The sequence below is a fragment of the Scyliorhinus torazame genome, chromosome 17, assembly GCF_047496885.1.
Source record: "Scyliorhinus torazame isolate Kashiwa2021f chromosome 17, sScyTor2.1, whole genome shotgun sequence".
Lineage (NCBI taxonomy): Eukaryota > Metazoa > Chordata > Chondrichthyes > Carcharhiniformes > Scyliorhinidae > Scyliorhinus > Scyliorhinus torazame.
This window is the reverse complement of record NC_092723.1, coordinates 165,152,418-165,171,715: the sequence shown is the minus strand read 5'-3', so window position 1 is coordinate 165,171,715 and position 19,298 is coordinate 165,152,418. Positions and strand designations below refer to the sequence as shown.

The 19,298-nt window shown below is 47.7% G+C and overlaps 1 protein-coding gene across 3 annotated transcripts in view; it reads left to right on the top strand.

Annotated features, from left to right (window-relative positions):
• The window catches only part of prkar1b (protein kinase, cAMP-dependent, regulatory, type I, beta), a 375,815-nt gene that overhangs the window by 76,031 nt on the left and 280,486 nt on the right, over positions 1-19,298 (top strand). For 2 of the 3 annotated variants that reach the window (XM_072481561.1, XM_072481563.1), the window contains exon 3: positions 15,112-15,282. The exons of the other annotated variant lie outside the window; for it this stretch is intronic. In XM_072481561.1, coding sequence (XP_072337662.1) covers positions 15,112-15,282 — 171 coding nt within the window. The remainder of the gene's footprint in view (positions 1-15,111; positions 15,283-19,298) is intronic. 3 annotated transcript variants of the gene reach the window in all.

Sequence of the window (19,298 nt, the reverse complement as noted above, 5' to 3'; positions counted from 1 at the left end):
CTCATCTTGTGATTTAGCTGCCAAAATTGAAAATTGCTGAGCAGAAAGACATGTTGTCGAAACTTTTCAACTTCCACTCATCAGGATAAATACAAGAATTCCAAATTTCAAACAATCAACAATTTATGCTCCAGGAGAAAAGGGTACTTAATCGTTGCCAAGTTGACTCTGACTGGTTTAGGCGTTGCCATCAAGGAAATGACCGGGAACTATAGGCTTCCCAAGCTCCCAGTAATTCAAAAAAGGCACAAGGATTGAACATATTCCTTTTGTTTGCAGCAAATGGGTCCTTGTCTGAATGAAAGTTAAATTGGTTGTTAACATAGCAATTATTAGCAAGTCAGGGTAAATTTGAGACTGTAGTACTCATTAACTCTGTATTCTTCCTCAACATATGAGTTACAGATCTATGACAGTATGTCAACTTCAATAATACACTGATGGTGTAGCTTTTCTGTGTCACAACAATTTAATCAAATATGGCACTCTTATTCCATATACTTAAGGAACTACAAAGGTTGTATTTGTCATAAGGCTGATACTATTACAGACTATTCTGAAAAAAATGGACAAAAAGAACTTGAATATATATGAACGTTGCCATTATTTATCATTATAATGTCATGATTATATATCAGTTTCAGCAAAATATTTAGAAATTATGTTTTCCTGAAGAAGAAATAAGGTTTTGTTCTTTATAGATAGCTTGACATTTATTGAACTATTGCTCCCTGATAAATTGCTTAATGGGGTGAAGTAATATTGCACAGCTCCACATTCTGGTTTTAAGATTGCATATGATTTGTTTTTAGTCTAGGAATCTTTAACAGTGGCACCACCCCCCACGTAAACTGTGACTTGGAGGTGTTGAGCAACCTGCTTTCAGCTATGTAACTCTAAACATACATATGAGCACCTTGAGATGACTTCTCCCTTACAGTTTTTTCCCATCCACTTGATCTCTGCTCAGTTCATCCCAGTGTAATACCATGGCAATTGCCTGTCTGGCTTCTTTTGTGCACTTTAGACATTTATATTTTTCAAACATTCCTCTCTTTTGCAGTTTGCTGTAGGGAAAGCAGCAGAAGAACATTTGACGCTAGATTTGAAACTGTTGATCTATGCTTTGAACAAGCTTTTCCCAAATTATTATTGCCAATTTGAAATACCCAGGCCACCCCATGACAAAGGAAAGTGCACACAATGCAGAATTTCAAAGTTGAAATAAGTAATCTATCATCCTCACTTTGACATATAGTGAAAAATGGCTATTTTCTTCATTGCTTTTTGGGGGAGCTTGGCTACTATACTTCTTAACCCCTGGCTTCTTTGCTGCAAACCATCTTCTTAAACACCTTCCGTCCTGCCCCCTCTGTCCTTGCTTCCAACAACAAGGGCAAGGAGCTCATATACTTCTTTATCATTAACTTCTGTTAATGCTCAGCAGCCTCCCTCGCCATCCTTGCCCTGAACCTGCATCTTTCTCTAGTCATTCTCTAATTTCCCCATATGCCCTCTCTGCCTCTCTGAACCAATCTTGTTCATAAGACGCACATTCTATTCCCATTAAACTGCTGATCTCCCAACTTCCCCCTCCTGACCCCATGTTAGCCAATATTGTAAACAGTTCTTCTGTCAGGTGTTGTCTCTCTCTCCTTTTAAATCTGCCATTATCACCTCTCCTTAAACAACCGACCGCCCTTGTAAGCTACCATTTTATGTCTAACCACCTGGTCCTCTCCAACGTTTTTGAACATCTTGCCTCCCAAATCTTTCCCGGAACTCCACGTTTAAATCTCTCCAATCCGGTTTCTGTCCCATTGTACCAAAATGACTCTTAACCAAAGTCACAAATGACAGCTTGTGTGTCTGTGCCAATGGTAAACTTTCCCTCCTTGCCCATTTGAACCTGTCTGCAGTCTTTGACTGGTTCACTACACTATCCCCCTCCAACTCCTCTCCACTGTCACCCAGCTCTGTGGGACTGCTCTCCCTTTCTTATTTATCTAATTGTAGCTAGAGAATCACTTGAAATGGGTTTGCTTCCTGCTCCAACACCATTACCTCTGGTGTTCCCCAAGCATCTCTCCTTAGCCCTAGGCAATATATTTCAACGGCAAGGTGTAATTTTTCATTGGTACACGGGTAACAACCAGCAATGCCTTACCAACACCTCTCTTGACACCTTCATTGTTGCTAAATTATCAAATTGCTTATATGATGTCCAGTGCTGGATGCGCAAAAATTTCCTCCAGTGAAACATTGGAAAGACCGAAGGCACTGTTTTCTGTTCTTGCTCCAAACTCTATTCCCAGCTACAGACTCCATACCTCGCCCTGTTAACAGCCTGAGATTAAGCCAGTCTGCTCCCAACCTTGCTGTAACATTTGATCCTGAGATAAGCTTCTGACCTCCTACTCGTAGCATCACTGTCTATTTCCACCCATTTACTTCTCCCCTATTCCGTTTACCTGCTGCTGAAACCCTCATTAATGCCTTCATTACATCTAGACTGAACTACTCCAGTGCACTACTGGCTGGGTCTCCCACATTTCACCCTTGATAAATTTGAGGCTATCCAAAAGTCTGCTTCCGGTGTCTTAACTTGCAGCAAGTCCAATTGTGCTATCATGTCTGTACTCTTTGAGCTTCATTGCTTCTGGTCAAGCAGCATCTTGAATTTAATTTTGTCTTTCTTGTTTTCAAATCCATCCATGGTCTTGCCCTTCCTTATCTCTTTAACTTTCACCAGCCCCACAACACTCTGAGATATCTGTGCTCCCTTAATTCTGGCTCCTTGTGCATCCCCAATTATAATTGCTTCAACGTTGGTGGCCGTGCCTTCAGTTGCCTAGGCCCCAATCTCTGCCATTTGCTCTCTACACTTTTCACCTCTCAACTTTGCTTTCCTCCTTCATGTCCCTCCTTAAAACCTATCTCTTTGTTCAAGCTTTTGGCTATCTTGTCTGTATTGTCTTATGTGGCTCAGTATTATCCTTTGTTTTGTAATGTTCTATGAAGTGCTTTGTGATGATTTATTATGTTAAAGGAGTTGTATATACTTCAAAAGTACTTCATTAGCTGCAAAGCACTGTGCTATGTCACGAGGTCAAGCAAAGTAAAGTAAAAATGCAAATTCTCTTCTTTATTAAAGCATCTGAGAGATATCTATTTTGATGTCATTTTTTTTCTGCAAAATTCAAATGGCCTGATTCAGGTCAATAGTGTGAAGTGGATGCTTCTCAGAAAAATTAGTAAAAATGAGTTGCTTTTTAATAAACTTAAAGAGGTTATGCATATCCACTGCCTTGGAATTAGAGTTAAAAATTGGTTCAATCCCACTTTGAGGGAATCATGATTGTAACAAATAAAAGACCTTTTTTGGATTTGTGGAATTGCAATTAAAAATGTATATGGTTGCAAGGAAATTGAAATCATACTTTTGTGTAGCAAATATGTATTACTGCCCTGTGAGCATTACTCAATTATTTCAACAACTTGGAAACCATTATGGTGAGAGTTTGTACAGGTGAATGTGTGTGCTGTTCAGTGAATACCTGTTATTGACCTCCATTATTAAAACTGTTAAACATTGCACATCTGAAGTTACACTTGAATTGCAACTGATATTCGCATTGCTCCAGATAACATGAAGATTTTTAGAAAGCAAATGAGGAATTTTTGATCATTGAGCTTACTGTCACATATTTCTAGTTGGAAAGAATGTGTCATTGTCATAGCAAGTGGATGATGAGATGTGTACTGCAGTGAGCTCTGGGCAAAAATACCACATGCTTTGTTTGATGATTGTGTGGGGGAAAACATCGCAACAAAACAGAACCCGTTTCTCACAACTCCGACAAATATTTCAGCTACGTGTGAGTTAAAAGTGTAGAAAGCAGGCAGTTTCTACCAGAAATTCAGGAGTCAATAATAAGGTTTTTTAAAAAGATAATTGAATACTGCTGATTTAAAATACGAGCTTTAATGCTGAATCTAGATGGCCTCAATATTAACTAATTGGGCTTGTTTAGCACACTGGGCTAAATCTCTGGCTTTTAAAGCAGACCAAGCAAGCCAGCAGCACGGTTCAATTCCCGTACCAGCCTCCCTGAACAGGCACCGGAATGTGGCGACTAGGGGCTTTTCACAGTAACTTCATTTGAAGCCTACTTGTGACAATAAGCGATTTTCATTTTCATTTCATTTCAATTGGAAAACCACTCACTTACAATTTCAAAATAATGTATTTTATTGCAAACGTGTGTAAAAAACAGTAATATACACAACACACTCAACAACCTCACAATCCACAGTTTGTACAATTTTTACTCCTTTTTACAGCTTAATCCCCACAATGAACAGTTCCTCAAACATTGTCATGAACAACCCCACCATGTCTTGAAGCCCCCTTCTGACCACCTCAACTCAAATTTGATCTTCTCCAACCGTAGAAAATCATGCAGATCCCCTAACCAGGCTGCCACCTCCAGCGGCGTATACGATCTCCAATTCAGCAAGATCCTTTGCCGGGCAATTAGAGAAGCAAAGGCCACAACATCAGCTCTCTTCCCCTCCATCAGCTCTGGCATTCTCGATATCCCAAAAATCGCCACCATTAGATCCGGCATGATCACCACCCCCACAATTTTGGACAACTGCTTCCTAGTACCCCTCCAGCTTCTCACAGCCCCAGAACATGTGCGCATATTTCACCGGCCCTTGCCCGCACTTCTTGCACTCATCGGCCACTCCTTGAAAGAACCCACTCATCCTTGCCCGAGTCATGCACCCTGTGCACTACCTTCAACTGAATCAAGCTTATCCGCGCGTAAGAGGAGGTTGAATTTACCCTGTGCATTGCCTCACACTATAGGCCCTCTTTACCCTCGGCACCTTCCCCGCCCTTACAAACTCCTAGATCACCATCACCAATTTTGAAAAGAAGGCCTTCGGGAGAAAGATCAGGAGGGCCTGGAAAACAAACAGGAACTTTGGCAGCACGTTCATTTTCGCAACCTTCACCCTCCCTGCCAGTGTCAGGTGTAGTGTGTCCTATCTCTTAAAGTCCCCCCATAAACCTCCATCAACATTGTCAAATTCCACTTGTGCATTGTAGCTCATACCCTCGACACCTGGATCCCCAAGTATCTGAACCTTTCCCTAGCTACCTTAAATGGCAAGATCCCCAAATTGGCCTCAGCCCCACCGCATTCACCCGAAACTCCACTTCACCAAATCGAACCTTTGGTCTCTGGTGTGGCTCAGTTGTTTCACTTCTGCCTGTGAGTGGAAGTTTGTGGTTTCAAGACCCATTCCAGAGACTTGATCTAATCTAAGCTGGACACAGCTGCAGTGCTTAGGGAATGCAGCACTGCTATCGGGTTATTCTTTGGATGAGGCATTAAACTGAGGTCCAGTCTACTCATGGTACTATTCAAAGTTGAGTAGGGTAGCTAGCCAAATGTCCTGGCTAGCAATAATCGCTCGGCCAACACCTTGTTGCAGCTTACTCTATGAAAAGTGGCTACTGACTTGTCGACTGTAAATCAGTGACTACAGTTCAGTAGTACTTGTCATAATATACACCAGTATATCATGGTGCAGACACACACACACACACTGATGGACATGCAGTGGGACCAATCAGCATACACAACACCGAAGCCAATCACCAGTGAGAGCACACGCACTATAAAGACAGGGGACAGGAGAGTTCCCGCTCACTCTAGTATCAGCCAGCTCGGAGCACAGAGCTCACAGCCTGCAAAACAGACATTCACCATGTGCTGAGTGCATCACCTGGTTAGGACTAGGCAAGGGTCAACAGTTAAAGCTGGTATTGCATTTTCCCACAGTTCAAGTATGTTAATATAGGTAACCTTATAATAAAATACAGTTGCACTACTTCCAGTGTTGGTGACCTGTTTGTGATCCAGAACACCCAACACATCATGGTACCAAGGAGTGGTTGCATACTTGCACTTCTGAGACCCACCTGCAACTAATCAGCATTCCGGCATCCTGCAGCATGGAGAACATCAACCCGCCGCTCCGCATCGCCTGCACCTCCGTGTACAGTGACAACCAGCAACGATACCCAGGCAAGATGTTCAAGATCCAGGTTCCGCAGCAGCTCTAGTGCCACGGCGATCTCCGCGAAATCTGGACGGCATTCCGGCAAAAGTTTGAAATCTTCCTGCTGGCAGCCGAACTAGAAGACCTGGCCGATCCTGAAAAGACAGAGCTTCTCCTCACCTTCGCTGGTGCCAGAGCAGAAGAAATCTTAAAAACAAAATTCAAGTTTTCCAAGGGGCAAAACAGGAGTGACTTCCAGGCAGTCCTGGACAAATTTGGCAAATACTGTGAGGAAAACACACTCCAACCATCAAGGAAAGGTAAGAGAAGTGCCAGTACTCACCTCGAGGCCGAAATCCCGGAGCAGAGAACTATTTTGGTCGGCGGCCATCTTTCTAAAGGGACTGCACTTCCGTAGTTGCATGACGCCGCGCATGCGCAATCACGAAAACGGCCATCAGTAAAGGAACCGCGATCTGCGCATGTGCAAACGCCTCCTACGTGCTATGTCACCCTCATGATGCCAGAGGCCCCGGACCACGCTCATTTAAAGGGGAAACGTCCCAAATCAAAGAACAAATCTTTTAAAGCTGTAAAACAACCTTCCTTCACCTGGAATGACAGCACAATGCCTCAAATTGAACCAGGAAATGAAATAAACCTCCGAAGAACCCTGCAACAAGCAGTTACCTACCCCCAAACCGAGTCTGATTCCGACTTCCCGCAGACCAGTGACACTGAGGACCCGAGGGAGCCTTTTCCAGTCGCTGTTATAACAAAGAACAGGCTGTCCCCGAATCAAAGTGACCAGCCGCTGTCGGTGCACAGCATTGATCCAGACGACGAGTGGTGTGCCACCCTGAAGGTCAACCGATTCCAGATACGATTCCGCCTGGACACTGGTGCTTCCGCTAATCTCCTAGCGTGGTCAGCCTTTCAGACCCTTGGGGTTAAACCAATCATTTTTCCGTCGACCTGCCAACTAGTGGACTACAATGGCAACGTCATTCCTGCTACCGGTTCATGCCAACTCGAAGTGACGCACAACTCGCGAAAAGCCATCCTTCCCTTTGAGATCGTGGGCTCCTCGAAGGACTCTGCTAGGTGCACAGGCATGCAAATTCCTAAACCTCGTACACTCTCTCTCTCCAGAGGGCACGTCTGCCTTCCAGGATGTGGACTTCAGGGCGCAACTCAATGCCATCATCGACCAGCACCGCGACGTTTTCAAAGGCATGGGCACGCTTCCATACACTTGCAAAATCCAGCTCAAACAAGACATGCACCTCGCAGAGTCCCAGCACCCCTCAAGGACCGCCTCAAGCAGCAGCTGCAGGACATCCAGAACCAAGGAGTGCTCTCCAGAGTGACGGAACCAACCGACTTGGTCAGTTCCATGGTGTGCATAAAGAAGCCCTCCGGCGAGCTCCAGATCTGCATTGACCCAAAGGATCTGAATCGCAACATAATGAGGGAGCATTACCCTATCCCCAAGTGCGAGGAGATCACGTGCGAGATGGCTCGGGCCAACATCTTCACCAAACTTGACGCCTCGAAAGGATTCTGGCAAATTCAACTAAACAGGTCCAGCAGAAAGCTGTGTACCTTTAATACCCCGTTTGGCAGATGCTGCTACAACAGGATGCAGTTTGGGATTATATCGGCATCAGAAGTATTCCACCGGATCACGGAGCAAATGATGGAGGGCATTGAGGGTGTGCGCGTCTATGTTGACGACATCATCATTTGGTCCACCACCCCGCAGGAGCATCTCAGTCGCCTCCAGCGCGTTTTCAAACTAATACGGGACCAAGGCCTTCGCCTCAACAGAGCCAAATGTTCCTTCAGCCAGACGGAACTCAAGTTCCTAGGGGACCACATCTCCCGGTTGGGTGTGCGGCCGGATGCGGACAAGGTGGCAGCCATCACGGCCATACAGAAGCCAGCGGATAAGAAGGCAGTCCTCCGATTTTTGGGCATGGTCAACTTCCTGGGGAAGTTCATCCCCAACCTCGCCTCCCATACCACAGCTCTCCGGAACCTGGTCAGGAAAACGACAGACTTCCAACGGCTTCCCGCCCACGAGCATGAATGGGAGGAGCTTAAGACCAAGCTTACCACAGCCCGGTATTAGTATTTTTTGATCCCACGAAGGAAACAAAAATTTCAACGGATGCCAGCCAATCCGGCATTTTGGCGGTGCTCCTGCAACGCGATGAGGCCTCATCATGGGCCCCCGTTGCATATGCGTCACGTGCCATGACCCCCACAGAACAGCGCTACGCGCAGATCGAAAAGGAGTGCCTGGGCCTGTTGACCGGGGTCGACAAATTTCATGATTACGTGTACGGCCTCCCCCAATTCACTGTCGAGACCGACCATCGCCGGCTGGTCAACATTAAACAAAAAGACCTGAATGATATGACCCCTCGCCTCCAGCGCATTCTGCTTAAACTCCGGCGGTACGATTTCCAGCTCCTATACACCCCGGGCAAGGACCTGATCATAGCCGACGCTCTATCCAGGGCAGTCAACACCCTGTGTGACCCAGCGGGGTTCGTCTGCCAGGTTGACGCCCATGTGGCCTTCACTGCCTCCAATCTGCCGGCCACGGATGAATGCCTTATCCACATTCGCCGCGAGACGGCGGCTGACCCCCTACTACAGCGTGTCATGTGCCACATGACGGAAGGGTGGCTCAAGGGCCAATGCCTGCAGTTCTACAATATCAGAGACGATCTGGCAGTAGTCGATGGTGTTCTCCTGAAGCTGGACCGCATCGTGAACCCGCACAGCATGCGCCAGCTCGTTTTCGAACAGCTACACGAGGGCCATCTTGGCGTGGAGAAGTGCCGACGGAGGGCCCGAGAGGCTGTGTACTGGCCCGGCATCAATGAGGACATCGCCAACACAGTGCTCAACTGCCCCACCTGTCAGCGGTTCCAGCCGGCCCAACCACGTGGGACCCTACAGCCCCAGGAGTTGGTCACATCCCCTTGGTCTAAGGTAGGCATTGACCTGTTCCATGCGCTCGGCAGGGACTATGTTTTGATTGTAGACTATTTATCGAACTACCCAGAGGTCGTACGCCTGCACGACATCACATCATCGGCGGTCATCTGTGCCTGCAGGGAGACCTTTGCCTGTCACGGCATCCCACTCACTGTGAAGTCGGACAATGGCCCCTGCTTCGCGAGCCAGGAATGGTCCAACTTTGCCAGCAGGTACAACTTTGTGCATGTGACATCCAGTCCCTTGCACCCCCAATCCAATGGCAAAGCGGAAAAGGGCGTCTACATCATCAAACGGCTCCTCTGCAAGGCTGCCGATGCAAGATCCGACTTCTACCTCGCCTTGCTGGCCTATCATTCGGCCCCACTCTCCACGGGCCTGTCGCCAGCCCAGCTGCTCATGGGTTGCACCCTCAGGACCACAGTGCCATCCATTCACGTCCAAGACCTCGACCACGTTCCTTCAGCGGATGCAACAGTCTCGTGCACAACACAAGGCAGCGCATGACGCTCGGGCGACTGATCTTCCTGCTCTGGTGCCGGATGATAACGTCCGCATCCATCTTCCGGAGGGTGGCTGGTCTGCAACTGCTGTGGTTCTTCGGCAGGTGTCTCCCTGCTCGTTCCTGGTTCGTCTGCCAGATGGTTCCATTCGCCGCCGCAATCGGCGTGCCCTTCGTCTCGTTCCACGCTTGCTACGTGATCCTCCACATGTGCCACGCCCTCCTGTTGTCCCCAACCTGGACTATGTGGAGATTCCGAATACTCTGCATCATCCTCACTCTGCCGTGGTCCAGCCCGTTCCTCAGCCGGTGGCTTCTGACCCACCCTTGAGGCGGTCAACCAGAATTCGTCGCCCACCTCAAAGACTTGACTTATGAGTTTTACAATGTTGGACTCTTTGATCTGTTCTGTTATCCTGTTTCATCGTTCCAGTAGTTTGTATATAATGTTCATTTCGTTGTTGGTGTGACACCCTATTTCTCGGCACCAGGCACCTTCCCGTGTAAATAGATTAGCCTCATGCACATAGTCATGTAAATAACACGCACACACATAGTCAGGTACATTCACTACACAATATTTATTGTCACGCAGGCACATATTCTTTATATTAAAAGGGGGATGTCATAATATACACCAGTATATCATGGTGCAGACACACACACGCACACACTGATGGACATGCAGTGGGACCAATCAGCATACACAACACCACAGCCAATCACTAGTGAGAGCACACGCACTATAAAGACAGGGGACGGGAGAGTTCCCGCTCTTTCTAGTATCAGCCAGCTCGGAGCACAGAGCTCACAGCCTGCAACACAGACATTCACCATGTGCTGAGTGCATCACCTGGTTAGGACTAGGCAAGGGTCAACAGTTAAAGCTGGTATTGCATTTGCCCACAGTTCAAGTATGTTAATATAGTTAACCTTGTAATAAAATAGAGTTGCACCACTTCCAGTGTTGGTGACCTGTTTGTGATCCAGAACACCCAACACATCAGTACTGACCGTAATTGGTTGTTAAGTACTTTGGGATTGACTGAGATTGGGAAAGGTACTGTATAAGTACAAAGTCCCCTACAGTGCTGAATTTGGTGCATTTGAGTGCTATAGTGAGAGTTTGGTGACTGAGGGGGTTAGGTGAGGAGGGAGTAAGGTGCTCCTTTCATTTTGTTGCCTACATTTCCGCAAAGAGCGAGAAGGGAGCCAGGAGTTTACAGAGAGTGCAGCTGACTGGGAGCAGAGTCGGAGGGCGGAGACCCAGTTGGTCCACAGGGCAGCTATATTCTGTAAGGTAAGAGGGGATGGAGGCTAGGCCAGTTGCATGCTCCTCCTGTAGGATGTGGGTGGTGAGGGATACCACCGGTATCCCCGCTGACTATCGCTGCGGGAAGTGCACCCAACTCCAGCTCCTCAAAGCCTGTGTATGTTGCCTCCCGGGGGCCAGGGCCAGGGATGTCTCGGATCGTGTCTTCAGGATCCTTAAGGGGGAGGGGGAGCAGCCAGAAGTCGTGGTGCACATTGGTACCAACAACATAGGTAGGAAAAGGGGCGTGGAGGTGATAAACTAATTTAGGGAGTTAGGCTGGAAGTTAAAAGCCAGGACAGACAGAGTTGTCATCTCTGGTTTGTTGCCGGTGCCACGTGATAGCGAGGCTAGGAATAGGGCGAGAGTGCAGCTGAACACGTGGCTGCAGGAATGATGTAGGAGGGATGGCTTCAGATATTTGCATTCTGGGGAAGGTGGGACCTGTACAAGCAGGACGGGTTGCATCTGAACCAGAGGGGCACCAATATCTTGGGAGGGAGGTTTTCTAGTACTCTTCGGGAGGGTTTAAACTAATTTGGCAGGGGAATGGGAACCGGATTTGTAGTCCAGCAACTAAGGCAGCCGATATTCAGTACGCCAAAGCGTGTAATGAGGCAGTGGGGAAGGGAACACTGACAAAGGAGAGTACTTGCAGGCACGGAGATGGGTTGAAGTGTGTATCCTTCAACGCAAGAAGCATCAGGAATAAGGTGGGTGAACTTAAGGCATGGATCGGTACTTGGGACTACGATGTGGTGGCCATCACGGAAACATGGATAGAAGAGGGGCAGAAATGGTTGTTGGAGGTCCCTGGTTATAGATGTTTCAATAAGATTAGGGAGGGTGGTAAAAGAGGTGGGGGGGGGGGGTGGCATTGTTAATTAGAGATAGTATAACAGCTGCAGAAAGGCAGTTCAAGGAGTATCAGCCTACTGAGGTAGTATGGGTTGAAGTCAGAAATAGGAAAGGAGCAGTCACCTTGTTAGGAGTTTTCTATAGGCCCCCCAATAGTAGCAGAGATGTGGAGGAACAGATTGGGAAACAGATTTTGGAAAGGTGCAGAAGTCATAGGGTAGTAGTCATGGGCGACTTTAACTTCCCAAACATTGAGTGGAAACTCTTTAGATCAAATAGTTTGGATGGGATGGTGTTTGTGCAGTGTGTCCAGGAAGCTTTTCTAACACCGTATGTAGATTGTCCGACCAGAGGGGAGGCCATATTGGATTTGGTACTTGGTAATGAACCAGGGCAAGTGATAGATTTGTTAGTGGGGGAGCATTTTGGAGATAGTGACCACAATTCTGTGACTTTCACTTTAGTAATGGAGAGGGATAGGTGCGTGCAACAGGGCAATGTTTACAATTGGGGGAAGGGTAAATACGATATTGTCAGACAAGAATTGAAGTGCATAAGTTGGGAACATAGGCTGTCAGGGAAAGACACAAGTGAAATGTGGAACTTGTTCAAGGAACAGGTACTACGTGTCCTTGATATGTATGTCCCTGTCAGGCAGGGAAGAGATGGTCGAGTGAGGGAACCATGGTTGACAAGAGAGGTTGAATGTCTTGTTAAGAGGAAGAAGGAGACTTATGTAAGGCTGAGGAAACAAGGTTCAGACAGGGCGCTGGAGGGATACAAGATAGCCAGGAGGGAACTGAAGAAAGGGATTAGGAGAGCTAAGAGAGGGCATGAACAATCTTTGGCGGGTAGGATCAAGGAAAACCCCAAGGCCTTTTACACATATGTGAGAAATATGAGAATGACTAGAGCGAGGGTAGGTCTGATCAAGGACAGTAGCGGGAGATTGTGTATTGAGTCTGAAGAGATAGGAGAGGTCTTGAACGAGTACTTTTCTTCTGTATTTACAAATGAGAGGGGCCATATTGTTGGAGAGGACAATGTGAAACAGACTGGTAAGCTCGAGGAAATACTTGTTAGGAAGGAAGATGTGTTGGGCATTTTGAAAAACTTGAGGACAGACGAGTCCCCCGGGCCTGACGGGATATATCCAAGGATTCTATGGGAAGCAAGAGATGAAATTGCAGAGCTGTTGGCAATGATCTTTTCGTCCTCACTGTCAACAGGGGTGGTACCAGGGGATTGGAGAGTGGCGAATGTCGTGCCCCTGTTCAAAAAAGGGACTAGGGATAACCCTGGGAATTACAGGCCAGTTAGTCTTACTTCGGTGGTAGGCAAAGTAATGGAAAGGGTACTGAAGGATAGGATTTCTGAGCATCTGGAAAGACACTGCTTGATTAGGGATAGTCAGCACGGATTTGTGAGGGGTAGGTCTTGCCTTACAAGTCTTATTGAATTCTTTGAGGAGGTGACCAAGCATGTGGATGAAGGTAAAGCAGTGGATGTAGTGTACATGGGTTTTAGTAAGGCATTTGATAAGGTTCCCCATGGTAGGCTTCTGCAGAAAGTAAGGAGGCATGGGATAGTGGGAAATTTGGCCAGTTGGATAATGAACTGGCTAACCGATAGAAGTCAGAGAGTGGTGGTGGATGGCAAATATTCAGCCTGGATCCCAGTCACCAGTGGCGTACCGCAGGGATCAGTTCTGGGTCCTCTGCTGTTTGTGATTTTCATTAATGACTTGGATGAGGGAGTTGAAGGGTGGGTCAGTAAATTTGCAGAAGATTCGAAGATTGGTGGAGTTGTGGATAGTGAGGAGGGCTGTTGTCGGCTGCAAAGAGACATAGATAGGATGCAGAGCTGGGCTGAGAAGTGGCAGATGGAGTTTAACCCTGAAAAGTGTGAGGTTGTCCATTTTGGAAGGACAAATATGAATGCGGAATACAGGGTTAACGGTAGAGTTCTTGGCAATGTGGAGGAGCAGAGAGATCTTGGGGTCTATGTTCATACATCTTTGAAAGTTGCCACTCAAGTGGATAGAGCTGTGAAGAAGGCCTATGGTGTGCTAGCGTTCATTAACGGAGGGATTGAATTTAAGAGCCGTGAGGTGATGATGCAGCTGTACAAAACTTTGGTAAGGCCACATTTGGAGTACTGTGTACAGTTCTGGTCGCCTCATTTTAGGAAGGAAGTGGAAGCTTTGGAAAAGGTGCAAAGGAGATTTACCAGGATGTTGCCTGGAATGGAGAGTAGGTCTTACGAGGAAAGGTTGAGGGCGCTAGGCCTTTTCTCATTAGAACGGAGAAGGATGAGGGGCGACTTGATAGAGGTTTATAAGATGATCAGGGGAATAGATAGAGTAGACAGTCAGAGACTTTTTTCCCGGGTGGAACAAACCATTACAAGGGGACATAAATTTAAGGTGAATGGTGGAAGATATAGGGGGGATGTCAGAGATAGGTTCTTTACCCAGAGAGTAGTGGGGGCATGGAATGCACTGCCTGTGGAAGTAGTTGAGTCGGAAACATTAGGGACCTTCAAGCAGCTATTGGATAGGTACGTGGATTACGGTAGAATGGTATAGTGTAAATTAATTTGTTCTTAAGGGCAGCACGGTAGCATTGTGGATAGCACAATTGCTTCACAGCTCCAAGGTCCCAGGTTCGATTCCGGCTTGGGTCACTGTCTGTGCGGAGTTTGCACATCCTCCCCGTGTGTGCGTGGGTTTTCTCCGGGTGCTCCGGTTTCCTCCCACAGTCCAAAGATGTGCAGGTTAGGTGGATTGGCCATGATACATTGCCCTTTGTGTCCAAAATTGCCCTTCATGTTGGGTGGGGTTACTGGGATAGGGTGGAGGTGTGGACCTTTGGTAGGGGGCACTTTCCAAGAGCCGGTGCAGATTCAATGGGCCGAATGGCCTCCTTCTGCACTGTAAATTCAATGATAATCTATGATTAATCTCGGACAAAGGTTCGGCACAACATCGTGGGCCGAAGGGCCTGTTCTGTGCTGTATTTTTCTATGTTCTATAAAGCAAGTCTTTTCGTTATTTCTAATACCTGTTTGAACATTGTGCAGTTTTTGACTCCACGCTATAGGAAGGACGTTGAGGCGGTAGAGAGGGTATAGTGAAAATTCTTTATGATGTGATATTTTATTATTTAGCATTGAACAGTCATCTAAATTTCTACTTTGGAATCACAAATGTCTTAATAAAATATTTTACAAAAAAAAAATTTCTACTTTGGGAAAGTGAGAAACTTCATACTAAATATTTTTAATATAGTTAGCTAAAATGCATGTTCTTTCACATGTCTGTAAACACCCTTTTCTTGTCTAATTATAGGAAGAATGTAAACAAATCTTGGCTCGCCAGAAGTCCAATTCTCAGTCAGACTCTCATGATGATGAGATTTCACCACCACCTCCAAATCCAGTTGTAAAAGCCAGGCACAGAAGAGGTGGTGTGAGTGCTGAAGTGTACACTGAAGAAGATGCAGTATCTTATGTTCGAAAGGTATGGCATCAGTTTGCATTTTCTATGGAAGCATAAATTGATGAAATATTATTAGTTTGATCTGAATCTTTTGGAAAACATTTTGCTATTTTAGCACAATTCTTCAGATTTCTACTTAGAAACCCACAAAAGAGCAAGAAAACCACGAAAGTGCAAGAAAAAAACGTATCTTCTGTCTAAATGCCGTGATCAGGGTTCTCTAAAAGCATATTTGAGTTAACCCTTCTGAAAGGATTCAGAGTTTATGTCGAGAGTTGTTGCTTTGTGTCGAATAAACAGCAACATGGCATTTTATTTCGTAGACAATTAAGTGGGCACAGAATAGTTCACTTTACTTGATTACGCCACCAGGCATTGATTGCTAAGAAATCTGAAGTCCAACCCTTCCATTCTCTCAAATAGATGAGCATCTATGGGAATCTTGCTGAAAATATGAGCAGTGTGTGAACATAATGTTTAAAATACCCACTGTCATGTAATTGTAGGTTACAAGTTTATGTCTGGAATTATTCACACACCAAACTCCTAGGGCACAATTCTCCGGAAAGATTTCTAAATGTGGTAGAAAGCGGGAACTGCCGCGTGTTGTCCGCCGCTCCGCACAGCGAGGCCAGCAACGCGATACAACACTAATTGGTCCACTTAATGAGGCCTCACGGGCCTCACGCGCAAATGAAGGCTTGTCAGCCGATTTGCAAGGACCGCACTCGCTAACAAGGTTGAGCAACACTTAAACAGCACTTGCACAGCCAGCCCCCCACTCAGCTCGCAGCCATGGCACCAAGACGAGCGGCCTCAAGGTTTGGAGACACGGATCTGAGGAGGCTCCTAGATTTAGTTGAGGCCAGCAAGGATGTCCAGTTCCCCGGGGATCCTGGAGGGTGAGCCACAGGGCAGCCAGAGCCACCAGGGATGAAGTGGCAGCAGCTGTCCGCTCGGGAAATGTGACCAGGAGAACCGAAACCCAGTGCTACAAGAAGGTCAACGACCTACCGGCCGCATGCGTGAGTTGACACCCAGGACCTTCTCACCCCCATGTGACCCGCCCCCTCCAACCTTCACTCCCCCAACCCTCCACGGAACTGCACGTGCAGCTATCGATGCGTTCTGCGTCTCGCTCCCCACAATTGCTGGGAGAGGGCCTGACTGGCAGAGAGGTGTCGGATATAAGAATCCTCACAACCTTTGAGGAAAGGGCCCTGGAATGACTGGAGTGGCCAAGGTTAGGGCGGTCACCAATGCGGAGGTCGGCGCATGCCGCAGAGTTGAGTATACACCGGGCGTCACCCGGGGACCAGTCAAAACATGAGTTGTTGATGCCATGTACACTGCCCATTCCTCCACTGACCACATGTTAATTCTCCCGCAGGTCTTCCAACCGACTGTGGCCTCCTCCCCTGCCTCCCATGAGACCACCTCCGAGGAGAGCTCTGAGGATGCCATAATCGATGACTCACAGCTAACATCCCCACCATCCACCAGCGCAGAGACACACACCACTAATTGGTGCAACGTTAGTGGTCAGGCTTTTCGGTTAAGTTCTGGTGAGCACCACGCAGTCGCTGATGCACATCAGGTGGAGTCGGTAACGCCCAGGCGAGACAGCAGTCGGAGAACTGCCGGATCCCAGGACCCATCTGGGACCCAGCCAGATGCCGAGCCTATGGGCCAGGCTATGGAAGCTGATGCAGAGGTTTTTGAGCGGCCAGGACATTCAGAGGGAGATGTCAGTGATACTCCAGCAGGTCCATAACCTATTGGAGGAGTCCAAGAGGCTACGGGCGCAGGAGATATTGCTGGCAATGCGTGGATCGGGGCAACATTGCTAGGGTGGCGACCCCAGTGGAGAGCCTGGTGCACAACGTCAGGTTAGTGGAGGTGTCCAAGACGTGGCTCAATCGGTGACTGCCATGGCTGAGGGCCTCGGCAGAATGTCCAACTCACTGGGGGGCGTGACCCAGTACCAGGCTGACCTTGATTCTTTTTAAAATCTAGAGTACCCAATTTAATTCTTTTTTTTTTTCCAATTAAGGGGCAATTTAGCGTGGCCAATCCACCTACCCTGCACATCTTTGTGTTGTGGGGGTGAGGCCCATGCAGACATGGGAAGAATGTGTAAACTCCACATGGACAGTGACCCGGGGCCTGGAACGAACCTGGGTCCTCTGCGCCGTGAGGTGGCAGTGTTCACCACTGAGCCACCGTACCGCCATTTAGGCTGACCTTGATGAGGCTGCAAGACATGGCCCAGTCTCAGATGGAAATGGCTGAGGTGCTGCGGAGCTTGTCCCAGTTGTAGGTGGGCATTGCTGACACTCTGCAGAGCAGGACCCAGTCACTGAGAAGCATCACTGAGGGTGTCAAAATCATGGTGCTGACATTGGGGAGCTGCTAGAGCTGGCAGAGCCGGGAGGGGGGGGGGGGGGAGAGGAGAGGGGAGAGGGGGATCTGGCCCTGCCGGCGCCGGCCTAGCCACTGAAGGTGCGGAGTCCGCACCTTCCGGGCGGCCCAACGCCCTCGGCGCTGGTATGTCCCGCCCCACCGGGTAGGGGAGAATACCGTCCCCTATCATCCGATTTTACTCCTAAATGTAGATGCAAAGCTTCTGGCTAAGATATTGGCTACCCGGATCAAGGGATGTGTGCCAAATGTAGTTGGAGAAGACCAAACTGGGTTCGAAAAGGGCAGATTGTTGGCGACCAATATATGGAGGCTATTGGACGTAATCATCATGTCCGCAGGAGGTGGCGATATGGAGGCTGTGGTGTCAATGGATGCTGAGAAGGCATTTGACTGGGCGGAATGGGTGTACTTTTTTTGACATTTTGGTTCGGGCAGGGATTCGTGGACTGGGTTAGACTGTTGTATAAAGCTCTGAAAGCAAGCATCGCCACTAATGGTGTTAACTCTAAATCTTTCACTTTGCAGCATGGTATGAGGCAGGGTGCCCACTCTCTCCTCTGCTCTTCACCCTTGCAATTGAGCCATTGGCAATATCTCGTCAGATGTCTGGGGAGTGGAGGGGTAGTGAGCGAGGGGGGTGGGTAGTGGAGCACTGACTCTCTTTGTATGCGAATGACCTCCTCTTGTACATTTCTAATCCCATGGAGACATTTGATAAGATTCTGGGGATTCTGAGTGAGTTTAGCTGCTTCTCCAGATACAAGCTTAATACGGCCAAGAGCAAGATGTTCCTGATTGGTTCCGGAGGACAGCAGGGGTGTTTGAGTGGGCTCTCGTTTCGCCTCGCAAGAAAGAGCTTTCGCTATCTGGGGCTTCAGGTGGCACGAGACTGGGTCCAGCTTCACAAGTTAAATCTGGCAAGTTTAGTGGAGGGGATGAGAGAAGAGTTTCAAAGATGCAACAGACTGCTGCTATCTCTGACCGGGAGAGTCCAGCCAATAATGATGGTGATCCTGCCAGGGTTCCTTTTTGTATTCCAGTATCTCCCAATCTTCTTGCCTAAATCTTTTCTCAGAAAGGTCAATAGGCTTATTCTGCGCTTTGTGTGGGTGGGGAGCGTTCCCTGTATTAAGAGCGTTTGTCTGAAGAAGGGTAGACAGGGTGATGGCCTGGCTCTCCTTAATTTTCAGAGTTACTACTGGGCTGCCTATATTGTTATGGTCCGGAAATAGGTGTTAAATCAAGGGTTAGTGTGGTGCAGGGTGGAAGTGGCCTTGTGTAGGGAGACCTCTTTAAGGGCAAAGGCTTAAGCTCCTCTCCCATTCTTGCTAAGTAGATACTCATCAAATGCAGTAGTAGTTTCCACTCTAAGGGTGTGGAATCAGTGCTGTCTACATTTTCGCTTGGAGGACATGTACAGAAAGGCCCCGATCTGTGGTAACCATAGATTTGTCCCAGCGAGGTTGGATGGCAGGTTTAAGGAGTGAGACCTTTTGGATTCAAATGCTTTGAGGACCTGTTTTTGCGTGGGAATTTTGCGGACCTAACTGTGCTGACGGAGGCTTACCAATTGCCCAGCGGCAATGAGTTCAGATACCTCCAGATAAGGGCAT